We start from the raw sequence: 19,673 nt of genomic DNA, 5'->3' as shown, positions 1-19,673 counted from the left end.
ATTTTAGTGATGATTGTCATAACCAGTTTTCCTTTGTAGCCATGTAGTAGAATATAGCATATATATGAAGAAAATATGCAAACAATTTGACTCGAAAAGACTTGGCAACTAACAATGGATTCTTTCCATTGTTTCTCAATTGAGAATACTTGAAAAGGCCTCTTCTTAGAAGTGTTGCCTAAGCCTTTTTATTTAACCATGTTTCTCCTTTTATAAAAACAAAAGTGTCACATCTTTTAATTTCATGTGAAATTTAAAATAATTTCAAGATTAAAAAGATGTGCTGGCTGGTTTTCCAAATGTGTATCGCCTCTGCTCTTGTTCTGAAATGCTCTGATACGGATTTCTTTCCTGCCCCTTCTGCTACAAGCATATCTCAGATTCATAAACTCTTGAATGTGTTTACTGTTAAGGATATGCAAAAAGGTGATTTATTTCGAACAAATGCAGCAAGTCCATCCGTTACTGGTTTCCTCAAACAAGGAGTAGAGAGCATGAATTTGTTTTCCCAAGGAAGAATCAATAAAACATTCAACAATGTTATGTTTCATAGCTAGTTTCTCCAGGCACCATCCAAATGTCTTTTAAATTGACAATTAATTCATAATTTGCCTAGGGTACTGAAGAAAAATTTCAGTTACCCTAAATTACCATGCATGGCAACAGCATTACGGGAAAAGGCACATGGAGTTCTGAAAAGAAAATTTTAAAATGATTCTTTATAAGAAACCCATTTATAAGTTGATGGGTGTTGGTATGAGTTTGATTTAGCAAAACAGTAGTGAAAATTTAATATAAGCTATTATGTATTCAGTGAATGTTTATTGAGTGTACATGAATTATTGGCAATACGCTATTTAGATACGTTGATATTCAAGGAATTTATAGTGTGCTAAAGGAGATGAGATATGCATACAAATAAGTTTATAATGAGTTAAAAATTAAATGGTGCCATAAGAGATATGATGTACTATCTGAAAGAAGAGAATTAAAGAGTAATGTTTTAAACTTGGGAAGATCAGACAAAGATTGACACAGAAGGTGGCATTTAAGCTGACCTTGAAGGACTTTGAAATTGGACATGTGGAAGTACAGTCATGCAAGGGAAATCAGAGTGAACAAAGTCATGAGATTAGGTGAGGATGGGTTAGGCTAAGAGAATCTAAAATGATAGAGTGCAGTTCGATATAAGAAGAAAAGAAGCCGACAGAATATGAATATCAGGTGGTGGTTGAACCAGTGAAAATTTTAAGATTTTTCTCATTGTAGATAGTTTTTTTTGTTTGTTTTTAAAGTAATTAGTATTGAGAATTCAAGTATTTGGCACTGGGTGGGGCATACTTGAATAAGACTTTTGAAATATACTAGTTGGGATTGGAAAGTAAGTTTTTGTGATGGATACTGGAATTAAGATAAAAGAAATTGGTGGGCAAGTAAATAAATGCTCAGTTGCTTACTCAAAGATATACTTCTACAACAGATTTTTGTTAGGATCATAGTGGTTAATTATAGTAATGGAAGGAAGTCATAATATTGGTTGATTAAAAGAGCAGATGAATCCAGGCCTTGGTTCTATAGGAAATGACTCTATGCTGATGGAATGATCTTGTCAGCCAACGCCTAGAGGGAAGACTGAGGATCCTAAGCTTCTCCACAGGGCTCTCCAGTGTTGGTGGATTGTCTTTGTTGAGCCCGGCTAAGATTTTGCTCTTATTCTGGTCTTCCTGCTCTTTATGCAAGCAGAGAGTGAGATTTATTCTGCAAATTGTCTTTTAAAGGGTATTGCATGGAAGACTACACAGTCTAGCAGGCCCTGTCCCCAGGCTCTGCATGTTCCTGCCCCAGGTACAAATGCTTTCCCTGAGATGACCGTTTACTCACCCCATATTAATGCACTAGTGCCCATACACTTCTGGGTCGTTAGCTTTGTTCAAGGGAAGAGTTGTACTTCCTGAATACTTGTAGAAATAGATTATCTAAAGGGGGATTGAGATGAAGGGAAAGGGGCAGATCAGTTCCTACTTTTCTAGTCTGATTCACCCCGAGCAGAGAGCGTAAATATGCCACTTTTCTGGCCACAGTCACTATACCTGCCTTCACAGAGACACTAAAGCTAATGGAAATATCCATGAGGTCATAGACATGATCTTATTGCAGATGGATCTTTTGGGTCTTTGTCTAGCTTCACAGACACCAGATTACACATGTGAGAGAAGCTTAGTTGCACTCTCCTGCCGTCATGGACCTGGAAGGAGCTATTAGAATGATTTATCTGGAAAATGATATGAACTGAACTGGTTGAAGTCAAATTCTTCCTTTGCTGTTTTTCTCAACACAGATTTATAGTCGAGAAACATCAAAACAACAGTGTTTATCAAGAGAAAAATGAATTTTCTTTAATTTATGAAAAAATTCTTTAGTTGCCCAGGAATTTGGGGCACTTTAATTGAACTGATCATTAATGCATTTCTAACTGGTTTTGGAAATATTAACCCACTACTTCTAATTGCTCATGGTCAGACTATGGCTTTGGAAATTCAACTCTGCAATCAAGAGGAAATCTGGGGTATAATTTACAGAAATGTAATATAAATTTAATTTATTTATTAGTCCAGTTCCCTTAGTGAACAGAAGAAATAAGGCAAAGGTGATATTAATGTTCTGATAGTGAATTCTGCAAGTCTGAGCTGGACTCTGAACTTCTGGGCAGGGGACCATATCTTGCTCTTTTGTATTCCTAATACCTAGTGCCTGGTACAGGAAGGTAATCAATAAAAGTTTACTTAACTATTGTTGAATTAGTGATGGAATGAATATACCTACAGATAAAAGAAGGGAACTGCACTTTTATGCGCCAAAGGTAATATCAATAGACTTCAAAAAGGAATGTTGCTACCAGAATGATTCTGGAAATATACCAGATAAATTTTATGTTTGCTCAATTGAAGTACTGATTGAGGGCCATAGATCTGTGACTCAGAATTAGATTCCTTGCTGGTAATGGAATTCAACCTTATCCAGTATCTTATTTTCTTAGAAGAGATATTTAACTGCATTTGGGGTCACAAAATACGTATTCAGTAACTTTCTGTTTTCTCCCATCTTTTCTGGGGAAAAATGTTAGGGACTTCATGTGAATCTCTTAGCCCTGGTTTTTAAGTCCATTTGGAACTCTTGAAAAAATAATCAAATGAAGACATATTCAGAAATTCCAGTTATTAGAACTGTGTAAAACAATCCTAGTGCTGTTTAAAGGCCAAGTATTATTTAAACAACTGTACAATCTGTAGGCCATGAATTCTGACAGGGTGTAGAGGGATTGACTTATCTTTATAGTATCTTTGTCCCATCTCTTCTAAAACACTGTAAAAATCTCTCCCTGCACTAATCTCATTTTATTGCAGGTATTTCACTCATCTGCCCCCCTAACTGGATACGGAATTTTGCCATGTTCATCTCTGTATCTCTGTGACATAGCCTTGTATTAAAAGGAATAGAGTGCTTTTGGAAGGAAGGGAGGTAGATAAGTAGGCTGGCTAGCAAGCAAAACTATTCATTTTGGCTATGCAGACAACATAATTCAGTAACAACTGTGAATTTTAAAATGAGAAATTTCTATGAAGTGCCCAACACTTTCTCTGTTGGTCCATATTCTACGGAAAATGCTTAAAGAGTAGTTTATCCAATTCTCTGAATAAAACAATGTATTTATTGCCTATATTTTGTAGGACATAGGTTACTATTAGCTTTTTTGATTATTAAAAGAATACATATTGAGCTGTGTCTCATAACCTAGGAGGAGAAAAAATATTATGCCTAGTACTCTGTAGCAGCGTGCTAGTGCCATATGCCTAATACTCTGTAGCAGTATTCTAGTGCCAGTAGTTCTCAAGGGGAGAGCTGTGGAGGTTATCCCTTGTTCCCCAACAAGGAATACTGTATTTTATAACTGTATAATGAGAGAGCACATTTCAAGAACCAAAGAGTACACTGAAATTGGGGTATGAAGTGTAGATAAAGTACTGGAAAGCGATGGAAGGTGAGGGTAGGAAGTTAAGCTATGACCATTTTGTTAAGAATGTAAACTCCATGAGATGGAACTTTTGTTCATTCATTCATTCATATATCCCAAGTGCCTAGAACTGCTCCAGATACAGTATGTAGTAGGTACTCAATAGGTGTTTTAAACGAATGAATGGATTTCAAAACCCACCCAACTGGCTGAGACATTATTTGATGAGTGATTATTTGGTAGCCATGGCTGTTTTGTTTCAGCAGCACATTGAAAATGTAAGGGACAGCAATTAAGAATGTTCTAATACTGCAGATCTATACACCACACTCAGATGTGGGGGAAAAAAAAGTATACTTCTCTGATTTGCATCTTTATCCCACCCCACCTAATCTGCCTCTTCTTATTCTTTAATTGCGAATAAGCATGTTCAAATCATTTCCATTTCTCCTAAACCTTCTCTGGATTCTTAATTACCTTTTGTAATGCAAGAAAGATTTCAAATGTCATATTTTGACTGATTTTTCCTTTCTGGTGAAATTTTTAGCTTTGCTTTCCTGTCCCCCTTCTATTCAGTAGTTACTTCCCCCAGCTCTGAAGTGCCTTGCCATGGTGATATCCTTGGGATATCCTGCAGTTTCTTAAAGGTCTAAACTGTGAATACTGAACTCTCTTCACAGTCAAATCAGGGTTTCAGATTTTGCTTGCTTTTTAAAATTATAGCTGCAATGGCAATGATTAAAAGCATTACGAGAAAGTAAAAAAGTTACTGCAGAATTTCAGTGGAAATTAATCTACCCTTCAAAGTGCTTATTTCATTTCCTAGGATGTTCAAATGTTTGTTCTGTTCATAAAGACATCTCCTGGGTTTTTTAAAAATAGAGCTATCACCTTAATGCTGGTTTATCTTTTGTTTTCTAAGGTTAGTCGTGGCTTAAACTCCTTTGAAAACTTTTGGAAATCATTTGAGTTTTCTGAATACTTGACCACTAGATTTGGTGCATATAAAACAATTTTGGGTATGAATTCTCATTTATGTATTTATTTGAACCAGCTTTATTCTGAAGAATATAAAATATTGTGAATAAAATATAACTGAGGGAAAATATCTTGGTTCAGAATGACTTTTTCTCAATATGGATATAATTTCAGTCCATAATCTGTCTATTCTTTATCAGACATTGTGATCAAGGAAAATGACAGGATGGTTTTAGCTAACAAAGAAGTTTTTTATATTTGAACATGAGTTAATCTTTTTAAAAACACTGTGAAGTATTATCATCGTTTTTAGAGATGAGGAAGCTGGGACTAAGAGAAGTTAAGTGACTTGATTAAGATACAGCAAATTGTAGAACTGGGGTTTGAATCAATCCCGTACCAGAGCAAATAAATGAAACAACATTTGATACAATTTCATTTATATTTCCAGTGCTGTTTTTTGTTTAAGAAGTCTCAATTAACTATTTGTCTTATAAATAGTCAAAGATGATATCTGATATCACAAGATTTTTAAAAACATTTCATATCAAAATGATCATTATTATCTTACCTCATTTTGCATATTGCTGCCTACATATATATATATATGTAGGCAGCATATATATATATAAATATATATATATATATTTAAAGTTATACAGGAACTTTAAAGTGGGAAAAGAGACCTATTTATGTTGATGTTTGAAACAAAAAAAAGGTACCAGGCACTGCTTTATTTTGAAGCTGCTGGAATATGATATATCAGCAATTGAATGGCTTTTTAAAAGGGGAATTTAAGAAGTTAAAAGTTCTAAACCTATAAAAATGTCCAAACTAAGGCATCCAGGTAAAAATGCCTTAATTCAAGGAAGGCCAGTGGGTCAATTCAGGAACACCTCTGCCAGCTGACTAGCTACAAAACTGGCATCTGCTGGTCCCTTGCTCCTGGGCTCCCTTGCTTTCAGCCTCTGTCCCTGTGGGGATTCCTCACTTTACTTCTCCAGGGCTGGCTTTCATCTCTTGGCTTCCTTTGGCTCTCTCCAGGTTCTGGCTTGCTCAGTGTCTCCTGGCAATGTATTGTGGGCTCCAAGGATCTCCAAACATCCATGTCTGTGTTCTCCGCATGTCCGCATCTGGTCAGCTGTGCTGTGAACTTTCTATTGGCTCTGACACTTCTGTCATTTCTGACTCTCTCCAAAATGTTTCCTCTTTTAAAGGATTCCAGTAAACTAATAAGGACCAACTGGAATGGGTGGAGTTACATTTCCATTAATCTAAAGATCACACCCATAATTGGGCGCATAAAATCTCTGTGGATATAATCTAATCAAAACTTCCCAATTTACAGCATCAAATTAGGATTAAAAGAAACTTCAGCTGCTTCCACAAGATTGGATCAGGATTAAAACATGGCTTTTCTAGGGTGCATGATACCTTCAAACCAGCTCAGCCATTCTTTTTCCATTCATCATTTCTGTCTAGGATTCTCTACAGTCCAGGCATTTTTTGCTTCAGAATGGGTGGGGCTGATAAAGGATGCAGTATTATTAGCTTTTTAACTGTGCTGGACTCCTTTCAAGGCTCAACACTTAAGAGACACAAAGAGTAGGTTTGGGTTACCGGCTGCCATCCAGACAGATCTGGTGCTAATCTTAGTGGCCTGATCTGTCCCCAAAGCTCAGCCCTTTTACAGATCTCTGTAGAGGTCTATCCAGATTCTGATACCATAAGAAACAAGCCTAGTGAGGATGGAAATAGGCTTGCACAGTACACTTGCAAATTAATTATTCCTTATTTGGTCCTGAAGGAGTTTTAAAACAAACAACATATACATTTCTGAAATTGGGATGTTGTTCTAATTTGCTAGCTACTGGAATGCAATATACCAGAAACAGAATGGCTTTTAAAAATGGGAATTTAATAAGTTGCTAGTTTATAGTTCTAACGCCAAGAAAATGTCCCAATTAAAGCAAGTCTGTAGAAATGTCCAATCAAAGGCTTCCAGGGAGAGATACCTTGGTTCAAGAAGACCAATGAAATTCAGGGTTTCTCTCTCAAGTGAGAAGGCACATGGTGAACACAGTCAGTTTTTATCTCGGCTGGAAAGGCACATGGCGGACGTGGCATCATCTGCTAGCTTCTCCTGGCTTCCTGTTTCATGAAGCTCCCCAGGAGACATTTTCCTTCTTTATCTCCAAAGGTCGCTGGCTGATGAACTCTGCTTCTCATGACTATGTTGTTCTGCTCTCTCTGAATCTCTTTCATTCTCCAAAATGTTTCCTCTTTTATAGGACTCCAGAAACTTATCAAGACCCACCCAAATAGGCGGAGACATGTCATCACCTAATCCAGTTTAACAACCATTTTTGATTAAATCACGTCTCCAGGGAGATGATTTGATTACAGTTTCAAACATACAGTATTGAATGGGGATTATTCTGCATTTATGAAATGGGATTTAGATTAAAATATGGCTTTTCTAGGGGACAGACATCCTTTCATACCAGCACAGATGTGTTTCACATTGGGCATTATTAATACGAAGATTTTGTTTTTTGTTCTTAGAGGAAGTCAGCATATAAAAAAGTAGTAACTCAGTGATTGTTTCTCTAAAAGTCTCAAGAACTTGCTTTTATATTCCTTTTTTAAATATTTTTCACTATCCTCCATTTCTTAACATCCATGTGTCAGAATACAGTTATTGAAACGTTTCCATTTTTGAAGCATTATTCCCCAGTCTAACTCTGGTACATCTCTGAGCTTCTGTTTCACTCCAGCTCCTGTTTCAGAAAGCCAGGCTACCTCCACTTTTCCTGAAAAGCACCTACACAAAGGGAAGCAGGGAGTGGTAGGAGGACAATATACCGCTCATCACCATATTCTTCCTTAGACCAAGTCATGACCTTGGTGTTTAACTCTAGGAAAAGAAATCTGGCAAAAGTAGAAATCAAATAGTTTTCTATCCAGGTCATGATTCATTATAATAAACACAATCATTTTATCCATGTTTACTTATTAGCCTACATTTTTCCACAGAGGACTTAAGAGAGCTTACCTAACCATACAAGAAGATAAAATGATTTTTTTATTGTCATGTTATCTTTTCTAAATTACTTTATAACAAAGTTTTGACAGGTATCTAAGTTGATTAATAGTTGAGTAGGAATTCATGTTGATATAGTGAGAGGAGCACCTACAACTGTTGCTGATTCCCTGCTCAAGATTTAATCCATTATTGTTCTAATTTTGCTCTTGTTTACATTTTGAAATTTACGGAGTTCTAGCTAAACAGTGAAGAGGAAAAATCAGAGAGAGGGCTCTGGGTTTGGGCGGGTGATGATGGTTAGACCTGGGAAACACTGCCTCTAGAGCCTCGGCATGCAGTCTTCCATTCTGCAGGGCTCCCGGTGGAGCAGGTGCATGCACATGGTGCCAGCAGGTACGCTGGCAACCACATGCAACGTTTAAGTCGGACATGGAGTTAAAATAAATGTTTTATTTTGCATGTAGGTATATAAATCCATTAACATACATAGGAAGAAGTGGTAGTGCTTGTAAATGACAGTTGGGGTGTTCAAAAACAGAAGATGGGTCTTTCAAAAATGTATTTATATAAGAGTAACTAGTGAAATTCCTAAATGAAAGTGACGAGAGGAATCTCACCTTGCAAATATTAACATGTATTATAAAATAACTGTAAATAACTCTTTGGCGCCAGCTCAGGAATGGATAGTAACATCAGTGGAACAGAATAGAATTCAGAAATTGACTGCAAGAGTAGCATTTACGTTCAGTGAGGAGAGGATGGAATGTTCAGCAAATGGTGTTGGGAATACCGGCTAACCATTTAGTTAAACTTAAAGCTGGATCCCAGCCTCACCTCCCACCTCCAGAATAAATTCTGGATGAATGAATGGCTAAAATGTTAAAAAAATGAAACTATAAAAATACTTTAAACAAAGTTGGACCATTTAAGTTGATCTTGTAATGGGGAATGTTTTCTATAATTAGACACCCCTTTTAGGCAAAGGCATTCCGTATTTTTAGCAGAAAGATTAAATGAAACAAAAAAATGTTGAAAGAAAATTTCCTTAAAAGGAAAATACTATATTATACTCTTTTTAAGTTAAAATTAATGAAATGGTAATGTATTGGCATCACATATAAGAGTAGAATAGAGACTCTAGTAAAAGAAGAAAATGATTTGAATTTGTGTTTCTTTGATTACCAGTGAGGCAGAGTGTCTTTTCTATATTTATGCCCTTTGACTTCCTTCTGTAAATTGGGTGTTTCCTCAAGTTGTTTTCTCCTCCTCAGTATTTTGTCCTAGATAGTAATTCTTTATTGTGTGTGTTACAGATATATCTGACCATCTATTTTTTTGTTCTTTTGCCTTTTTAAGTGTTTCATAGTCTGCAGGTTACTTGTTTTATATTCAGATTTGTCCCTCTTTACTTTATGAGTTCTGGTCTGAGATTTGCTTAGGAAGTTCTTTCTAACCCAGATATCAGAAAATTATTCTCCTGGATTTTCTTAAATTAATTTATGTATTTTAATTCTGTTTAGCTTTTTGATCCTTTTGCAATTTATACTAGTACAGGGATCTAACTTAATGGTATTTTTTTTTCCTAAATACCATTAGTAGCTGGGTGACTCCTTTTCTTGCTGGTGATGTGAAATGCTAAATTCTCATCTGCATACTCCTTTCTTGCTAAACAGCCTTCACCCTATTTCTCAGTTCCTTCTTTTGTTAGTACCAAATATTTTAATTACACTGGCCCTAGATTCTGGACTATACTTTAATATCTAAACAAACAAGCTGTCTTTTGCTGTTCCTTGTCAAAATTTACTTGCCTGTTTTGTTGGGTTTTTTTTTGTACATTTTCTTTTCCAGATGAAGTATTGACTCAGATTTTCAAATTTCATAACAATCTTCTTGGAATATAGGTTACAAATGTATAGAATTTTAGACTAATTTATGAAAACATGACCATCTTCCTAACATTTATATTTCTCATCTGTCACATGTTACCTCTCTTCATTTATTCAGGTTTTCTTTTACTTCCTTCAGTAAAATGTTGATGTTTTCTTCAGACAGGTTTTGCACATTTTCTGTTAGGTTTATTTAGTATTTATGGATTTTGTTGATATAGAGAATGAAGTTTTTTTTTATTTTATTTATTTGTTTGTATGCTGTAGGATGGAGGTCACATTTTGGTATGTGAGTATTCTCACATAGTCTTTTAATATGTGAATATCCCATTATTGCAGCACCATTTGTTGAAATTTTTTGTTTGTCTTTTCTTTCTTTTGTTTGCTTGTTTGTTTGTTTGTTTTTTGGAAGTGTATGGGCTTGGAATCGAACCCGGAATTCCCTCAGTGCAGGTGAGAACTGAACTACCTTCACATCCTGAGAATGAAGATGTTTTTAACCCAAATTTTTGATTGGTATTTGCTTAGGACATGGAGTCTAAGGACTTTTTTTTTTTTTTTTTTTTTTTTACTTTTTATTGTATTATCATATATACAACTCAAAATTACCCATTTTACCCATTTTTGAGTGTACAATTCTTGTGGTGGTGTTAATTGCATTTACAAAATTGTGCTGCCTCACCACCATCCATTTCCCAAACTTTTTTATCACGTCGAACAGAAACTCTGAACCCATTAAGCAACAATTCCCTATTACCCTCTTGCTGTAATCCAATTTCTGCCTTTATGAATTTTCTTATCCTGGTTATTTCATATGAGTGGAATCATAAATGTTTGTCTTTTTGTATCTGGCTTATTTTACTCAACATCATAACTTCAAGGTTCATCCACATTCTTTCCTCTTTATGGCTGAATAATAATTCCATGTTGCTTTCTATGAAATGGAGCTGAAAGGATATTAAGGAATGACGAGAAAGAAAGAAAGAGACAGATGGGATCCGGGAGTCTGAAGCTCAGGGATAACAGACCACAGACATCAGGCTTCATTCAGACTTCAGACAATTTTATTCTTAACCAGATCCTGCTTATATACTGCAGGATGACAAAAGGCGTGCATGCATTTCCTGAGGGAACAAAGTTCTTATCTTTCAGTGCTCTTCCTTCCTACTTAACCATTAGGGGTAAACAAACATTCTCTTCCTCCCAGACTATTCTACATAAATCAGATAACATAAAGTAGTTCACTACCACCACCACTCTGATGCCATCTACTCCCAACTAGATCCGCAGGTCTTATGTTAATCCTGTCTCCTACAATTCCATTGTGTGTGTGTGTGTGTGTGTGTGTGTATCACATTTTGTTTATCTATTCATTGTTGATGGACACTCTGTGGGTTGCTTCCTCCTTTTGTTATGAATAATGCTGCTATGGACATTGGTGTTCAAATTTCTTTTCAAGTCCCTGCTTTCAATTCTGGATATATGCCCAAAATTGGTGAGCCTGGTAATAATGTGTTCATCTTCCTGAGGAACTGCCAAACTGTTCAATGGCAACTTCACCACTTTACAGTTCCACCAACAATATGTAAGAACGCTTTTTACTTTTAAATGTTACCTTTCTGGAATTGGAATTTTTTAATATTAGACATATTTATTCCAAGGTGTTTTTAACAGCTATTATTACATCAGTTTTATAAATGATGGAATCTTAAATTCCAGAAAATATTCTATGTGTGAAAATATATGTAGGAGATATCATTTGGGACTTCCAAACCTTTTGGAGATCTAGAATGCATTCTATGAAATTCTACTTCCAATGTCTTCACCATGAGTTCAGTAAATTTAAGATACCTTTGATCTTTGGCTCCTGCATATGTCCACGATGTCAGAATGTCAACCATGTCAGCCAAGCACAAATCCCAGTCCCTTCACTGTTCTCACAAAACATAGGTCACACCAATTGTTGTGAATTTAGGCTCATAGGTGAGGGTTATTTCCAGGAGCAGCAGCACCCACCGTCTCATCATCGCCGCTCCACCCTTCACTTCCTTCCTATCTTATACATCCAGCTCAATTTGGATATCATTTGAGATCTCACTGTCCCTTCTAAGCCCACTTGAGTATCATCTTTTAAAAATAATGAATACAGTTTTCTCCACTTCCTTACACATCAGGGATTTGTATTTCAATATATTCTTATTGATAGTGAATGATTATGGTAGGAAAAAAAGCTGGAAAAATAGGTTTGCGGATTTTATTTTTTTTGTCATGCAGAGCAAAGAGCACACAACCTAAAAGGTGTTTATTGCATAGAGACAGTGGGAGGCCTTTTAAATCCTTGAGAAACAAAATTTGGATGTTATTGCCATACAACTGAGAATGAATATCTGAATGTAAACTTTTTGTGACTAGCATTGACCCTGAATGTTTTATCCTTACAGAATTGGGTAGTAGGTAATACACTACTTGAAGACAAACCTTAATGATAAAACACTGTATGTATACAATCGTTCATCCAGTATAGAGCTGTACCTATTTAAAATTAAAATTTAAAATCAGTTTGCACTTGCTTCTTACTGTGAATCTGCAGATAACTTAAATTTTCTCCACTTGTCATATTCTAGCTCAATGGAGCAGAATATAAATAAAAAATATCCACAATTGAAATCACCTCTATTTCTTATATGTATTTATTAAAAACAAAATTTCAGGGAAAATAAGGTGTTTGGGTAAGGTTCATTCCCTCCTCAATAATTATAGCTTACCTAATTCAGTAGCTAGAAGAGTGTGTCTCTTTCCCATTATCACTCCTGGTCTTGCAGTGACACTATTCACTAATTCATTTTGGGTACAAAATGAAATCTATCCCCACCCACTGCCCCAAGAATGAGAATATTAGAGTCAGTTAGTATAAGATCTCATTAAATGATATAGAAAAAGGGGGGGGGGGGGAGTAAAGAAAGACACGAGAGGCATAAAGTCCCATTTAAATACTTAAGATTGAGTTAAATGGTCATGAAACTTTACATTGTGCATACTACCAAGCTGCAAATCTGGTTATTCTAGAAAGTGGTGTGAAGTATAAAGATCATGGCTAACATATTCGTCGTAAAAATTCATTAATCTTGAACGAGAGCGCTCCAGGGAGTGTGAGCTCTAACTGTGACATCTCACTCGGTTTGTGTTTTCATGAGATCCAGCACTTGTATTTTCTTTACAATGCAATTAAGTGTTTCACAGAACGCTGTGGCTTTATTGGTTTTCATCCGGCAAGCTGAAGCTCAGTAGCTTTGGCAGAGACTTATTTAAAGAGATGACATGATACAAACAACTTTGTGGCTACAGAAATTAATCAAGGGTTGTGTCACTTAAAATGAACCGCTTTCATGTTCATTACGCATCAACCATACTGAAAATGTTTAACATGCTTTCCTGCAAAATAAATCTTGTAATTTTAGAATTGGCTCTATTTCATATCTGATCTGCTGTGACCCATTGTGTGTTGTCTGTATAAAGACACACCTGAAAATTTAATGTTTTCCCAGGTAATAAAGAGAGCACCCACTGAGAGAGCTCCAGAATCCCTTGATGCCTCACCATAGACCTTGGAAGATTTATTTTCCCGTGTTGGAGAAATAGTAAAACTGTTAGGCCTATAATAGCTGATACAGTACAGCTCTCCAGAGGTGAAAATGATTAAACTTAGTCCAAGATAAGCTTAATCCAATCCAAAAATAAACATCTCCCTTATGGGGAGGGGAGTGGTGTTAACTATTTTTGTCATGTGTCAATACACAGCTTTCACTTGTAAGCCAATATAAACTTATCCCTGACCATATATCAACAATCAGTTTACATTTTTACACTTTCGTCTGAGATCTTAGACCATTAACTACTGAATTTTGGGGTGTTTTTACTTACAGATCTTATCAAATTAGCTATCTGGCCTCCCTGTTTCACTTAGCACTGTCAGATGAAATATTTTAAACAAAAGCAGTTATTTAAAAGGCAAGATCGTACCATCTTCTTAATTTTCTAATGGTTTAAGCAAATTACCTGAAGACTTTTTAAACAGGGTGATTGATGACACTAAGTGGGAACTACATTGGCGTTTCATAAAATTAATTGCTATATTTTGATTTACAGGATCTCCAAAGATGGGTAAATGGTGCTAATGAACATGGTTTTGTGCTAGTGTCTTTTGGAACTGGTGTCAAGTATTTGACAGAAGACATTGCTAGCAAACTGGCGGGAGCTCTGGCAAGGTTGCCTCAAAAAGTAATTTGGAGGTAAGGTAATGATTCAGAATATTTCTTTGCTATTGATTTTCAGTACCTCTTTGTTTAGCTTGTGGCATAATGCATTGATTCCCTGTCTAAGTAACAGGGTTCTCCTGACTTTTCATTTTACTTCTTAGTTTATTGAAATGTAGGGATAAATTTACAAGACTCTGTGATGGATGAAAAGGCAGCTGGCATAAAGCTTGCAAAAGAAGATATGATTAGGAATGATTTATCCTTCTGTGGGATGCATTTTATGTTAATCTTGGCTCTCAACCCTGATTTACTGTTCTGTCAGTATTTATTATTTTTTTCAGCTTAGTTTTAATTGTGTGTTCTTCAATATACTCCTTCAAATAAGTTTTGGAATGAGGTAGAGAATGATAGGTGAAAAGTAAATAGGTAAAATATTTCATAGACCCTTTGTGAACCCCCACGTTGTCTTATTTGCAAATGTTTCCAAATTATTTTGTCTAGAAAAATAGGCCCCTAAAACACAACTAACTGGCTAATATTGTTAAAACAAGTCACATAGCATCCCCAGCATCCTTTGGAAGAACTGTAAAATGTATGTCTCTGGAATTTATGACCACTGTTTAAAAATAGATCCCAATCACCTTATTTAACATTTATTTATTTAATGTATGCCACCACTGTTGACAGTGAAAAACATCGGACCCACAGTTTCTATCACAATTTGAAAAATAAATCTGTTAAGCCATTACTAATAAGTTGAGTAATGGGGCTTTTCCTTTATGGCTACTATGTAAAGATTAGCTCCCAACTTTCCTGTCCAAACTATTAAATTGTACATATTTTATTCTAACCTTTCTGAACTTTCTCCCTTTGGATACTAGTCCAGTTGGATTTCCCCTATTAGGCTTAACCTAGAAATCATCCCTTCAGGTTTATATAGGGCTATTTATATTTGCTTAGTTTAGACCATTTGTTAAATATCTTTGTGGCATATCTTTTAAAGATCAAGACAGGAAACGGCCTAATTATGTCTTTTGCCCCATGGCACTCTTATTTCTCTAGGGCTGAGAGAGAGCCAGAGCATCTTCATCTTTCTTTCAGTACTTGCACCTTCTCTGAGTGTCAAGGATTGGAGTTTATTGTCCACCTAGCGCTGCCTTTCCTGACCCTGGGTGGCCTCGCTTCTGTGAACTGGCTGGGGATGATTTTCTATCATAGGTTTATTGGTTTGACTTTTCCCCATCTCTGGGTATAGATGCGAGTAGCTGGTAGAAATTGGTCTCAGTATAAGCAAGTTGTGTTTTATGTATGACTCACCCAATCAAAGTGTGAAAATGAAACTTAATTTTTGTTGCTACTAAAGTATGTTTACATTTTTAAGACGGTGAATAAAAAAGACCATACAACATTTATTTTAAATCTAATAATTTAAGCAAAGAGTCCATACTATGGGTGAAGTTTTATTTTTCAAAGATTTGTCTGATGTGTATTCTAGGTTTTCTGGAACCAAACCAAAGAATCTAGGAAACAACACTAAGCTTATAGAATGGTTACCACAAAACGATCTACTTGGTAAGTTGGTGATGTGTTTGACATTTATTTGAGTTCTGGGTTTTAATTGTGTAAGCATCAATTTTGTGTGAGTAGTTTATGTTTTTCAATTCTAACATTTTAGACCAACAACTCAAATTTTTATTTATTGAAAAATAACTTGTAAAATGTAAACATTTGGGCTTATAAATGAAAGTTTTCATATATAAAATTTTTGGACTCTTCAGTTTTAATTATCTAGAAAATATATACTTTTTTAGTATATTGAACCTTAATAATTTAACTCCATGTTCAATAATAAATATAAGTTGTGTTTTATTTTTTAATTTTCTAGGAAAACATGTTACCATGTATCTTTTAATATGTTATTTATTAAGGAATTTATTAAAAGATTATTGATTTCAGCAATCTTGACCATTGTTCTTTAAATAATACTAACATCTGAGATATGTAAAAGTGGCTTTAAAATCTAAATTATACTAAAAAATTAGACTTTTAAAAACATTTTCTAGAAGCTACAATGATCCCCCTGAAAACTACCGAATTGTGTTTTTCAAAACCAAATAGCGAATTTTAAAAATTATTATATAATTCCTTTTCATCTAGTTCATTATAAATATTCTATAAATGATAAAACTGAGACAGAAAAAACAAGCCATTTCACCTTTCTTGACCTTTGTATTATTTCTTTCAATTTTTACTGTTGCGACTTCAGAATACCAAGGTAGAGAAAGAAGTAAGCAATTTAAGTAAGGTATCCTGACTATCAGCTAGCTGAGTACAGAGTTTGAACCCAATATCTATGAACACCTGAGCTTCATTCTTTTCTTTAAAACTGTGAAGCCCGACAGTAAGCTGTGAAGTGGTCCATGCTGAACACTCTCCCCACGCCCCTGCCTCAGAATCTCAGCTCGCTTCCTTTCCTGAGATTAGTGCCCTTTTTAGTGTGGGTACTTTTTATATTATTTTATTTAGTTAGTTTTAATTGGGTCAAATATACAAAACATAAAAATTATTTTAACCATTTTAAGTGGAAAATTCTTTGACATTAACTACTTTGACAATACCGTGAAACATCCACTACTGTCTGTTTCCAGACTATGTTTATCACCCCAAACCAAAACTCATGCTCATTTAATACTAACTCTCGGTTTACCCCTTTTCCATCCTTGGTAACCACTATTCTACATTCTGTCTCCATGAATTTGCTTAGTCTAAGTATTTCATACAAGAGAAATCATACAGTATTTGTCTTTTGGTGTCTAAGTTTATTTCACTTAATGTGATGTCTTCAGAGTTCATCCATGTTGTTGCACTTCCCTTCTTTTTCCTGCTAAGTAACATTGTATTTTATGGATATACCACATTTCATTTAGCCATTCATCTGTTGGTGAACACTTGGATTGCTTCCATTTTTTGGCTATCAGGAATAATGGTGCACAAATAATATTCAAGTCCCTGCCTTCAGTTCTTTGGAGAATACCTAAGGAATAGAATTGTCAGGTCATATACTAATTCCATGTTTGACTTTCGGAGGAACCACCAGGCTGTTTTCCGTAGTAGCTACGCCATCTTACCTGCCCATCAACAATGAATGGGAGTTCCTGCTTCTCCGAATCCTCTCTAATACTTGTTTTTTTTTTTTCAGTTTTTATTTCTTTTTAATAGTAGTTATCTTAATGGATGTGAATTGTTTCTCATCGTGGTTTTAATTTGCATTTTTAACGGATATTCATATTGAGTATCTTTTCATATACTTGCTGGCCGTTTGAATTTCTTCTTTGGAAAAATGTCTGTTCAAATCCTTGGCCCATTTTTAATATATCCTGGATATTAAATACATATCATATATATGATCTCTAAATATTTTATCTTATTCGGTAGGTTTTCTTTTCATTTTCTTGTTAATGCCCTTCGATGCACATCATTTTTAAATTTTGATGAAGTCCATTTTATCTATTTTTCCTTTGTTGCTTGTGTTTCTGGTATAAAATTTAAAAATCCAATGTCTACTACAAGGTCCTGAAGATATTTCCCGATGTTTCCTTGTAATAGTTCTATAGTATTAGTTTTTGATCCATTTTGAATTAATTTTTGTATGTGGTGCAAAGTAAGTATCCACATTCCTTCTTTTGTGTGTTTATTTCCAGTTCTCTCAGCACCATTAGGTTCTTTTTCAAGGTTGTTTTGGCTATTTGGGGCCACTTACAGTTTCATATGAATTTGAAGATTAGCTTTTCCATTTCTGCCATGCAAGGGTGCTGGAATTTTGATAAGGATTGCACTGAAGTTATAGATCACTTTAGGCAGTATTGACACTTTTAACAATCTTAAGTCTTTCAATCCATGAGCACAGAATATCTTTCCATTTGGTTGATCTTCTTTAATTATTTCAGCAATATTTTGTAGTTTTCAGTGTACAAGTTTTTCATCTACTGGTTTAATTTATTCCTACGTATTTTACGCTTTTACACACTATTCCAAATGGAATTGTTTCCTAGATTTCCTTTTCAGATGGTTTATTATTGGTGTATAAACCCACTAGACTTCTGCATGTTTGTCTTATATCCTGCAACTTGGCTGAATTCTTTCTTGAGTCCTAGTTTTCTTGTGGAGTCTTTGGAATTTTATGTAAATAGGATCATGTCATCTGCAGACAGGAATAATTCAGCTTCTTCCTTTCCAATTTGGATCTTTTATTTCTTTTTCTTTCAGACTAAAACTTCCAGTACAGTGTTGAATAACAGGGGTAACAACGAGCACCCTCGTCTTCTTTCTGATTTTGGAAACATTTTGCACTGAGTATATTTGCTGTGGGTTTTTCATAAAACCGTCCTGTCATATTGAGAAGCATCCTAGTGCCCTTTTAAACTTCAGGCATGACCTTTGTGAATCCTCTAATGGCTTCTAAGCCATGATCAGTAGATTCTTCAAGGTTGGGAAATAGGAACAAAATCAGTAACTTCCATCTGCTGCTCTGTTACATACAGTGCTTTTATAACTGACCCAGACTGGGCTTGCTGATAAGGTTTTCTTCAAAGAAAGCATTCTGCTGCGAAAAGAAAATTTGAAATCCAGTGCTAGGGCAATATGTTGGAATAGTTCCTTCACTTGGGCTCCTGAGTCTTTGAAGCACCTGTGGGTAAAAGTTAGCTACTGAGTGATCAGTCCTCCTGGTTGTTGGGGTGTGGGGGACTCTGGAACCCAACCAAGAAGGTAGTTCGCACTTATAGTCACTTTTGTATCTGGACACATATATCTAAAGGACTCGTATTTTGCAAACCATAATTCAATTCTGGCCATACGATGATTTTTCTAAGTGCAGTATTTCTTTTTCTAACACTTCTTATGGAAATATTTGAATTCCTTTTATGAAACAGGATGCTCATTGGCAGATCTGGGGTTTGGATACATCATCAATGCTTACTGGTTTTCTTTTTTATTCTTATAACAACTAGGTATTGCATGATATCCATCTTTAACAACTACGTTTTGTAAGTGTCTGTCCTTATTTGTTGGCATATCTGAAGTATAAAACAAGACCATAGAATTGTAATACATCGATAACATCACTTGAATATTGTAAATAGCTCTTGCTGTACTGTGTTTCTCCTTAGATAAATACATAAAGTCTTCATGGACTTTCTGGAATCCAGTCCTACATTTTGTATATATATATAAATATTTTCCTAAATGTTTTTTACTTTGATTTGGATAAAGACCCAGAAAGTAGCTGCCATTCTTTAGTAGGTTGCACTCTGGTTTTGTTGCCTATTTTTGCTTTCACTGATTTATTGATTATGGTCACTTATGTTAATTTTTTTACTGATGTTAATTTTTGACAGCAAGTGGTAATATAATACTTCAAGTTATAAATTTCAACAACTAAAGGTGACTTTTAATTGATATATACAAATCAGATAATTATATATGAAACAAACATT

The 19,673-nt window shown here is 35.1% G+C and overlaps 1 protein-coding gene across 4 annotated transcripts in view; it reads left to right on the top strand.

Annotated features, from left to right (window-relative positions):
- The window catches only part of UGT8 (UDP glycosyltransferase 8), an 83,098-nt gene that overhangs the window by 50,279 nt on the left and 13,146 nt on the right, over positions 1-19,673 (top strand). For all 4 annotated transcript variants that reach the window (XM_077142454.1, XM_077142452.1, XM_077142451.1 and 1 more), the window contains 2 exons: positions 14,069-14,211; positions 15,674-15,750. In XM_077142454.1, the coding sequence (XP_076998569.1) occupies positions 14,069-14,211; positions 15,674-15,750 (220 nt within the window). The remainder of the gene's footprint in view (positions 1-14,068; positions 14,212-15,673; positions 15,751-19,673) is intronic.

The sequence above is a fragment of the Tamandua tetradactyla genome, chromosome 24, assembly GCF_023851605.1.
Source record: "Tamandua tetradactyla isolate mTamTet1 chromosome 24, mTamTet1.pri, whole genome shotgun sequence".
In the NCBI taxonomy this organism is placed as follows: domain Eukaryota; kingdom Metazoa; phylum Chordata; class Mammalia; order Pilosa; family Myrmecophagidae; genus Tamandua; species Tamandua tetradactyla.
This window is presented reverse-complemented; position numbering and strand designations above follow the sequence as displayed.